The following is a 10,550-nucleotide window of genomic DNA, read 5'->3' as shown; positions in this document are numbered from 1 at the left end:
CCGGAATAATTTCGACCACCTGGGGATCTTTATGATGCGCTGACATCGCGCAGCACAAAGGCGCCTTTTGCGTCTCGTCTCCATCGAAACGCTGCCGCCGCGGTAGGGTTCAACCCGGGAACTCCGGCTCAGTAGACGAGCGCGCTAACCACTCAGCCACCATGGCGGGTATTAACTCCCTATCTTTCTACATCTAAAACAAGAATCCTTACGAAGTTGACATCATTAACTGGAAGATGCCCAGCACTGACACAGCAGGGACTACTTTTCAGAAAGCTGTCTGGATTGAGAATAATAATGCGCAGACACTGCTGCGAGAAACCGACGTCGGCTAACTTTGTGGCCATTGGGGGGGGGGGGGGGGGGGGGGGGGGGGGGGGGTCTTTCGGCGACGTATTGAACAACAAGAACGCTATACAGACAACAATCTCCGATCGGGCGCTCCGCGGTCCACTTTCACACTTGCCTTAAAGGGTTCACTGTATTCACACTAAGATGCGCTTTATTGCTCCTCGTTACACAATCACAACTCAAGCAGGGCAAGAAGACGCACACGTGATGGACGTCAAGGCGTAGTGCTATGCCAGATCACAGCTTAGCACTGTGTCTGTCAGTGTGTTCGGACATGCGTCTTAAGATATACACGTCTCCTTCCTATTCGACTACTACGCTCATGCTGAAACGTGTTGAACTCACATTGTCAGCGGTGGGTCAGTGTCACTTCCCTCAGCGCTTTCAGCCCCTAGTGTTAGGGCCGATCCGTCTGCCATCCCACTGAGGTGCGCTGCGTGGCGAGCCACTGATCCTTCTTGGACCCAGGCATGGAGTGCGCAGAAAACAAAACGCGCCCTCGCGTCGTACACGCGGGCCGTGCTCGCGTCAGCGCCGGCTCAGCATTCCTGCCGCCGCTCTTGAACGCGTCCTCCGACATGTTTATAGCGATGCGCACGCCCCGAGGCCTCCCGCGATGTCAACAGCCTCGTTGGAAACCTCTCCGAACACGAGGGGCCCCCTTGACAGCAGCACGTGCACCCTTCGGACCTTCGCTATACGCAGACACGAACCCACGTCAACAGGGGCAGCATGGAAGTGCGCGTGGCGTAGTGCGTGCAAGTCAACGGTGATGCTCATGCATGACGCTCTAACCATGCAGGAGCATCAGTTCACATAGCTGTCTTCCGGATATTCATGCACTGTCAGTGAAAAGAAAAAGGAAAACTGCCGGGGACCCCACATACATTACATGTTGGCAATGCGATGGCATTAGGCACTGTTCATGCCTTTAGAGAAAGTTACGTCAGTTCCCTTTAGAGGACGCTGATGCCGCTACTGGAAGTGCCGTCATTTCCGGGATGGTGACATCCCTTTAGGAAAACAGTGCAACAGCGTCGGGACATAGGCAAGACAAACGCGTCTGTTGCGCTGTTCCCCTAACATGAACACATAGCGACTCGTCCAAATCACAGCTTTAATGGTGATGTCGCTTCCTTTCAGCCAATCTGTGAATTTTACGACCGCGACGACGCATATTTTTTCAATGAGGGTTCTACTGCTATCGTATTAAAAGAATGAGGCGAAGATAGGACAACAGATTGTGCCCAGAGGCGACGACGACGTCTCCTCCACTACTACCTTTGGACGACTGAAATGCCAGCCTCTCGGGCGGCTGCAGTGCGTAAGAAGGCCAACGCCACGAGTGTAGCGACAAGCAGCGTGGCAGAGGACAACATACGGACAATTTGTTCCTAAGTGCGGCATCTGGATAATAAACAACAGAAGACGACCGAGAACGAAGAACTTCGTTCTCAGGACGAACATTACTTCGCGCAAAAGAACAAGGAGCTTTAATTTCCATTTGTGGTCATCCTCGAAGATGACCTGGAGAAGACGGGATGTCATTTCGTAAGAAAATTTGTTTCTCTTCGGTTATCCGCTAGAAATGTGCACCCTATTTCCACACTCCGGATATTGATGTATCCAATGCAAGGTCAAAAAAAAATCCGCCAAAGAAAAAATATATACTGCTCGAAAAATCCCAGGTCGTGCCAATGCAGTAGACCAAAGATCTCCGGATTATGAAGCCATTTTCTTGAGGTTTATAAAAGCCTGTGTTTTGGTTACATTAACCGGCCGCCGTATACACTGCGCCTTTTACTTAAAATCAAACGCCGGCTCTGTATAAAAACCAGCGGTATGAGCGTTTGCCCCACGGGGCCTCTGCAATCTGCATGACCTTGGTGCACTGCACCACAGGCTAAAGGACGCGTCGTTAGACTAACCCGTCTACATCTACGCCCTAGGCTGCACGCACGGCGCGCTGATCAGTGGTGGGCCCCTTATCATTACCGCTTCCTTTTGCTCTATCTGCACTTGGTTCAAATGTCAATCACCTATACCTGCGCTGGCTTCTGCGATTGCCGTTGCAACCACCCCTATTTACTAAGGCGTAAGCCTTTCTTGCTCATGTGTGGCGTGGACGGAAGTTTGTGGACGGACGTTGTCGGCTCGAACTGTCAATCATAAGCTCTATCGTAAATAAAATGTAGAAGCTAATTAAAAAACAGTTAACAGCTATTAAGTAACACATGTGTAAAGAAATAAAAAAAACTAGAAATGGGCAAAAATTATAACCAAAAATAAAAATAAATAATAAATAACAGAAAGTAAACACGAAGAACTGAAGAAAAAATAAAAACAGAAACAAAGGAAATAAAAATGAAAGAAAACCAACGCAATATAATATTAAAGCAAATAAAAATGAAATATGTAGAGAGAAACAGAGGACGGGGAAAGCCTTTCGCATTTCCGCTCATTAGCAGACTTAAGTAAATGAAAATGAAAATTGTGTTTCGGGGAAAGGAAACGGCGCAGTATCTGTCTCATATATCGTTGGGCACCTGAACCGCGCCGTAAGGGAAGGAATAAAGGAGGGAGTGAAAGAATAAAGGAAGGAAGCGGTGGCGTAGTGCATGGCTCCGCAATAATTTAGACCACCTGGGGATCTTTAACGTGCACTGACATCGCACAGCACACGGGCGCTTTAGCGATTAGCCTCAATCGAAGCGCAGCCGCCGCGGTCGGGTTCGAACCCGACGAGACTTAAGTGCAATCTTGTAACTTTAATTATCTATTTATTGTACGGGCAATACACGGTACTGACCGTGGGACAGGGCAAAATGAGGTAATTAATCTCCTGACGAGGTCCTGGCCCCACTGGGCGCAACAGAAGCGGGCGCAAAATATATGTAGACCGCGTATGCAACTAGGTGCAGAAATCACCACCTTACAAATATACACACGAAGCACGTGTAAAAAAAAACGCCTGTTATCCTTGGCGCCTTGTACGCAAATAGCGAGGTCAGAACACAATAACATTGCCATTACACATCTGGGTAAGTCATATGTATTTGATCTCTTTTTGAAGTAAAAAGATATTGTATTCTTTGTTCCAAAGTTCGCATATTTCCACATGTTCTGGCGATCTCAAGGATGTCTAGATAGTTATTACATAATTTTATCATTTGATGATCAAGTGCCTGATTAGCATAATTGTACATGGTTTGTCTACAACAATGAAAGCCCTACGCAAATCGTGGCCAGTATCTCTACTCAGATAACGACTAATACCCTTGTAACACGGGCACTCCTAACCGCGGTTATCGTAACCGTGGTTACCGCTAATCATTGTTGCTGCCGTTCACACGGCGGAACCTACCACGGTTAGCTCGCTAACCGCAGTTCGCGCAAACCGAGCTTGGCAGCCTCGGTTTCGTCGCTCAAACCGTAAACATGGCGGCACCCATGCCAGAGTCGTGCGCTGCGAGTCAACAGTCTCGGGCTGATATGAAGAGAGTGTCATGGTTGCACCATGCCACAATGACATTAATACGAATTTGGGAGGAGAACTTGCCTGCTCTGCGTGCGTGCACGAGAAACGCGCGTATTTATGCTTCGATTGCAGCGGATCTGAGTGCTGCGCTTCACGGCGAGGGGCCGCATACCGCGAAGCAGGCCCGCCAAAAAATAGATAACCTGCATAAGAAGTATCGGTAAGTAAAGTTGTAATCTCTATGCATGCTGCTTTCGAGTGCTGGTCTGGGGTTTGAACGCTGCGTAGCGGCATGCAGCCGTTGGGGTGCTGTAGCATTGTGCGAGCTTTGTGTGGTTCACCACAGCAAAAAAAAAAAAAAAACTGTGAGGCCTAGGCTCCACTTGATGCACGAGAAATTGCGATCCGTGTTTCTTTTTATTCGAGACACAAGGCTGGCGTGTACCTGTTCCAACTTGACACCTGCAGTCCTAATGTGCTTACGCTGCTATTGCGTCACCAACAGTGCGCTGTCGTTGCCACTGTCATAGACGCATCTTTTTGCTACGTTCACAATATCACTGAAATTCCACATGCCAGCTGTGCATTGGTTTGATTTTATAGGGCAGATACATTCATGCACTGAAGGTTTTCTTTTTCAGTGAAATGGCAAAGTTTTGGATTTTTTTCTTGCTTGCATCATATGTGCAGTAGTGGTAAATCTTATTCCAGGAAGCTCAAGCGCACCGGCACCACCACCGGCGCAGGCGGACAAGACTGGCCGTTCTACTGGCACCTCCACCGGTTTCTGGGATCGCTCCCAATGAATAATGAAATGTTGATTGAAGAAAATGTGGAGGTAGGCTGTAATTTACATTTCCTCAAATAGCAGGCTAAAGGGTCATTTTGCACACTGTTGTAACAAATGCAAATTACAAAACTAGATTGTGGGTTTAAGAAGGCATGAGCTGGTTACATGTTAATGTCAATGAGTTTTTATTGTAAACATATAGTCGTTGACAATGATGGAAGTGCGGGCTAGTTGATGACTTATACTTCTTAGAACAGTGCGAAAGACTGACGCAGACAGGACACACACACAGCGCAGACTTTAAGCTACGTTTATTCTTGAAATTGGCATGTATAAATACATGGCTTGATGTACGCGAGATGGTAAACAGGTATAATGCGGAAGAAAAATTATCCAAATCGTGTTCTTGCCAACTATGAAGGTTCTTTGCCTGGTAACGTAAGAGATCGGCCGGAGCAAGGATATAAGATACTGTCGTGTCCCATTAATATGACAGCCACTTATATGAACAACTTAAGATATAGGGTTTTATTTGGTACCAAACATCTTCAATGTATTTGTAGCCTGTTAATATGGAAACTCATTTGCATGGATATGGAGGGTGGAAAGGCTTGGAACCCATTCTGGTTCATGTATTTTTATTGTGTTAACATGTACAGCAACGTAAATGAAACATTGCTGTTCCAGCTATGCATTTCTTGTTTTCACTGCAGAACAGAACTGGAATGCAGTGAGAAAGTGCAAATGAAGGATTATCTTTTGTTTTATGCTTATGGGTGCCAAACTACTATTGACATTCATTTCCATTCACCTATTGCATGTAGCTTTTACTATACTGTAACCCATATTTTACAGCTGTCAGCAAAATGGGCACAGATATGTACTTGTGGATAGTGGAGAGAGAATGTTTGCTGTGGGTGCGACATCATCATGCTTGCAAATTCCCTTGTGCCTTTCAATGATTAATAGGCACAAGGCATAATATACTTGAAAAAAAAAAAGGGACAAGTTATGTCGACTAAGCGCGTTACACGTAACTTTTGCCTGCGTTAAGTCATCAATCTGTGGTCTGAAAGGCCTTTTATCCAGGGCTGTCAGAATCCCTTTAAAGTTCTGTTCTAAGCATTCTTATCGTCATCACGATATGCACATTGTGGGCTCTCCGCACGACCAATCCTATGTAGAGTGCTTCGTGTGTGCTGTTACCCACCGCAAGCGACGAATGAGAGTAGTCTCTGGAATGGTGAAACGTGGCAAAGGAACAATAAAATATAAATGAGAAAGTCTGTAATTCGGCTGGAACTAGATCTTTTCAACTCGTATTAGTATGCAACAGCTTCAAAAAGCAGGTCAATTCACACCTCAAGAATGGATGGCCAGATGCGACAGTATCAATGCCCTTGCCTAGCCGCTGCATCGGCCTCTGTGTTTCTAGGACATTTTATATTATTTTCAATACTATTGGCCGGCAAACGCCATTACAGAGTACACCATACGTATTGTTGAGCATAACATAACAGGAATGCAGGCACTAGATTTCAGTGCCAATTCTTTATTACATGTGGTTGGAACTTAAGAAGGCTATTAATACACTCATTCTGCACAAGCATTTTGTGCTCACATGCAGTATATTTTTCTCATTTGTAATGCGGTGAGTTTGTACACTCAACAGCAGTTATGGGAGCAAGAGAGCACTATAAAGTGATGATTCTTGCCTCCAGTAAATATTGCACAGCATAGCAAGAATTGCATCCTAGGAACAATGCTATATGTTATGTGGTTGTCTTGTGCAGATGCCAATGGTGGCTGAAATGCCTGAAGATGCGCAGCTCCTGTCATGGGGAGAAAGAGTCACATTTCATGAAAATGATGACGTAACTGGAAGTGCGACATTGCCAGGAAACGAGGATAACAGCAGATTAAGTACCATTGCTGCTGACGTAAGCGCTAGTGAACCGAGCAGCACTGCTGAGACCCTGGGCCAAGCAGCATTTCCCCAGCCGGTGCCCGGCCCGCCATCACAGGTGCAGACAAGATCAGAAAGAGGAAATCATCTGCAGTGCAGCAGCTGCTACACTTTCATAGTGAGCAGTCCAAGAAAGCATCAAAGGCAGCCAAAAAAAGTAGAAAAATACAAAAGAAAGTAGTGGAGCTCCTGCAGGAGTCCAACAGCATCCATAGCAAAATGGTTGAGATGATGGCGGATTTCTTGGCCGAAAAAAAGAAATAAAAAATGTGAACATTACCATCATCTTGTGATGTTGTGTCATGCTTGTTTTGTGCAACAGTGCACCACTGAGGGTACTGCACATTAATTTCATGCATCAAATCCAGTCTTCTGTCGCAACACACAACACTGATGGCATATTTCAATTTGAAGCAGCAATGTGTTTTGCTAAGGCATCCCGAACTGCCACCCCTGGTGCATCACAACGGCTGCTGGTGCATACTGGCTGAGGGCGCCGCTGCTCTTCAGCTTGAGCTGCATCGAGCCAAGCCACATCACAGCGATCGGACATCTGCTCACATATATTGTGAAGTACGCAGGCAGCACGAATGGCAGTGGTCACGTTGTGTATGTCGCACTCTAGTCCCTTCAACAGAATGCGGAACCGGGCCTTCAATCTTCCGAACACATTTTCCACAACGCGCCTTGCAGGTGAAAGGTGATAGTTAAATTACTGTGTCGGAGATCCTAGCGCACCCGGTTGCGAGTAAGGCTTCATCATCTGGAGAGGAAACGCTTGGTCGGCGAGCAGGACAGGCCCAATTGGCACGCCATCAAGAATTTTTATTTCTCTGCTGAACAGCTCGCTGCTCAACAGTTTCGAGAGCCTTGAGACTTGAAATACACCAGCATCGTGATTCCTACCTGGCGCACCAGCATTGACGTACAGCAATGTGTACTTGTGATCGGCCACTGCCAAAAGAATGACACTATACCATCCTTTGTAGTTGAAGTAGTCGACTGCGTTTTCTTCAGGTGGGCACACCTCGAGTGGCACCCATCTAGGGCGCCTACGCCTTGCGGAAATCCAGTCACTGCAGCAAACTGGCGCATAGGCTCGGCCAACTCGTGAGCTCTCGGGAACATCACAAACTTCGTTCCAATAGCAGCACAACAGCATGGCAGAATTCCCAAAAAATCTCATTCACTGTGGACCTGCCCGCACCGAAAGCGTTGCTGACGTTTCTGTCTTCACCCGACGTGGCAAGACGGTAAAGGCTGATTACAACACGTTTGTACAGCGGTACAGCCATTCTCATGTTTGTGTCTTGTCTTCTCACGCACTCGCATGCGTTCACAAGGTACCTAAAAGTGCTGCGATTCACTCGGAAATGCGTCCTGAACTCGCTGTCTGGAAGGCGAAGCACCGTCGTCTCTTACCAAGAATTTCCTCTCGGGTACGCCCACACCCTCCGCTCGCGTGGGCACAGTTGCACAATAGCAGCCTCGAGCTTGCGGCACCTCATCTCGGCACATCGTCGCTCTTCCTCCGTGCGCTCAATTTCGGCTAGGAGCGCTATAAGCTGAACACGCTGGCGCTGAAGGGCAGCCTGTTGCATCGTGAACATCAACCAGAATTCACCTTCACGCTGTCGATTTTCGCAAGCCGGTTTGCTCGCAGCCATCGCAGGCGCTGCGATCCCGTTGCGGCTGGGCAATAGCGTCTGCTGCTCGAATCCTGTGGGCACAAGCAACGATGCACGTAAATGAACTCGGACAAACCACGCAGGCAGTGCGAGGGTCGTGAGCGGAAACGCGGGAGAGCCGGCGGTAGTTGGCTACTATATTGTCTACGAAGCCGACTAGACTCAGTGTTAAAGGACTGCGCTTAGTAAACGGCGTCAGATTGAGGTTCATGCGCACTGAAGTTACCTGCATCTTCTACACACGCATAGGCAAGCAAATAAAAAATGCCGCAAATTGCTATTAAGCAATTTTTCAGAACAAAATACTGCAAATGTAATTTTAGTTATGTCGAAGTGGAAAACACGTGATCATCACCAAGTCGTCGAGTGGTGGGACTAATTCCTGTACGGCAGGGGTGGTTTGACGGTTTTCTTTAACCGCGGTTAAGTCGTCTCACCGCAGTTAAGCGTAACCGCGGTTACAATGGCCGTGTGACAAGGGTATCACAAATCTACTGTAACTGCTTGATACTTCAGAAAACATGTAATATAAGCAAGCAATGAAACGCAAACAAGAAAATTGAGAAAAACATGAAAATAACATGATCTTAGCCAGGGGAAGTTCAAAACAAGGCCATGTTATTTTAACCTTGAAGGAGCGAAGACTCTTCTTCAGAAGTGTTATTCAACCTCGCTTGTATTTATTCTCCAGGAGCTAATATGTTGGTGTTTTTGTATTATCACCTCAGTTCTCTTGTTCGCGTTTCAGTCGTTGCTGATTGTACACACATAGATTGTTTGTAAACCTCGTGAAAATGTAGGATATTATGCACTGTCATGAACGTTACAGTGTCTAATGAGTTCTGCCGTTATGAAGCACCTGTATTAGATTCTAAACATGCCAGCCCATTAAAAATCCAACTCCGGCCTTCGACCTTGCAATCCTAACAGAAGTGTCTTCCAAACGACATAGAATCGATTTGATTCCTTTCTGCGTTGTCTCTAAATACTCAGAAGATACTGCTCCGCTTCCGTCAAGTCTTGACGTGTGTTGATCGCGCGTTTTCTTTTTTTTTTTTGTCTTTTTGCCACGAGACAGCACCCTCCCCCTCTGCTGAAGTGTAACGAAAGGGACCTTACAACCACCTTAACAACAGCCGGCATCAGTCGTAGCAGGCTACCATCCATGCAACAAACAACGTTTCTCCCCCATGCAATGACATATGTATACGCATCAGGGTCGAATTTTCGTGACTATTCCCATTCCCCCGCCGCCGCGGTGGCTCAGTGGTCATTGCGCTCGGCTGACGATCAAAAAAAAAAAACGCGGATTCGATTTCGGTAGTAGCAGTCGCATTTTCATGGAGGCGAAATTCTAGAGGCCCGTGTACTGTGCGATGTCAGTGCATGCTAAAGCACAACCCCAGGTGGTAGAAATTTCCGGAGTCCTTCACTACGGCGTTCCTCAAAGCCTGAGTCGCTTTGGGACCTTATACCCCCATAAACCATAGGACTACGCCATATTCCGCAGTAAGCAACGGATCTCACTTTAACGAGGTACTGTACTTGGAATGAAGTTCAATAAAACATTTTGCTGGGCGAGTTGGTTCATATTGCTCGAGGGGATGCTTGTAGCGCTTGTCCCGTTCGTCTCTGTCTCTTGTGTTTTTTTGTCGCGCTACAAGCATCCCCTCGAGCAACTGTACTTGGCACCTGCCGCCTCCCAACTCCTTTCAATAACACCGCGTGCGCATACAAACTGTCATTCTTTTTCGTGGTCGTACTCAAACTGCTCACGTTGTAACTCTCTTCACTCAGAAACGCAACCTGACCTTCCCTGGCGTCACTCTCCTAGCATAAAAGAAGCGTTCGCCAACTCGCCTAACTCTATGGTGTACGGGAATCTCCAAGCGTACAGGTGCCCACAAAAGTTTTCGCAACACGAAAAACAAAGCCTAATTACTGGGCATCCTAGCATACAGCCATAACTGAAGTGTGTGCTTTGTAGTTCCCATAGCGACCTGTACAATGCACCACTCGGTGCCTGGCTGCGCTTGTCAGCGAGGAAATCGACGTTTTTCGTGATCTTTAGAGCACTTGTACATTCGTTAGGGAGATAAATAAATAAAATAACTACAGCCTGCTAACGCTGCCAATCCTCCGCGGATGAAGTGAGACGGCGCATATATATTCCAGCTTGAAGTACCAACAAAAACAATAAGGATGAGTTATGATAATCTATAAAAATCTCTCGTAACTCACGCGTTCGTATGTATTATGTGCTCGATTAGAGAAGAT

At 46.9% G+C, this 10,550-nt stretch overlaps 1 protein-coding gene across 1 annotated transcript; it reads left to right on the top strand.

Annotated features, from left to right (window-relative positions):
- The first annotated feature begins 3,748 nt into the window (after positions 1 to 3,748).
- LOC144097404 (uncharacterized) lies at positions 3,749 to 6,818 on the top strand. Its single transcript, XM_077630132.1, has 3 exons — positions 3,749 to 4,049; positions 4,541 to 4,667; positions 6,413 to 6,818. Exons 1-3 carry the CDS (start codon positions 3,790 to 3,792, stop codon positions 6,764 to 6,766), a joined length of 741 nt encoding a protein of 246 aa, XP_077486258.1. The 5' UTR covers positions 3,749 to 3,789; the 3' UTR covers positions 6,767 to 6,818.
- The last annotated feature ends 3,732 nt before the right edge of the window (positions 6,819 to 10,550 follow it).

The sequence above is a fragment of the Amblyomma americanum genome, chromosome 7, assembly GCF_052857255.1.
Source record: "Amblyomma americanum isolate KBUSLIRL-KWMA chromosome 7, ASM5285725v1, whole genome shotgun sequence".
NCBI classification, from domain to species: Eukaryota; Metazoa; Arthropoda; class Arachnida; order Ixodida; family Ixodidae; genus Amblyomma; species Amblyomma americanum.
This window is presented reverse-complemented; position numbering and strand designations above follow the sequence as displayed.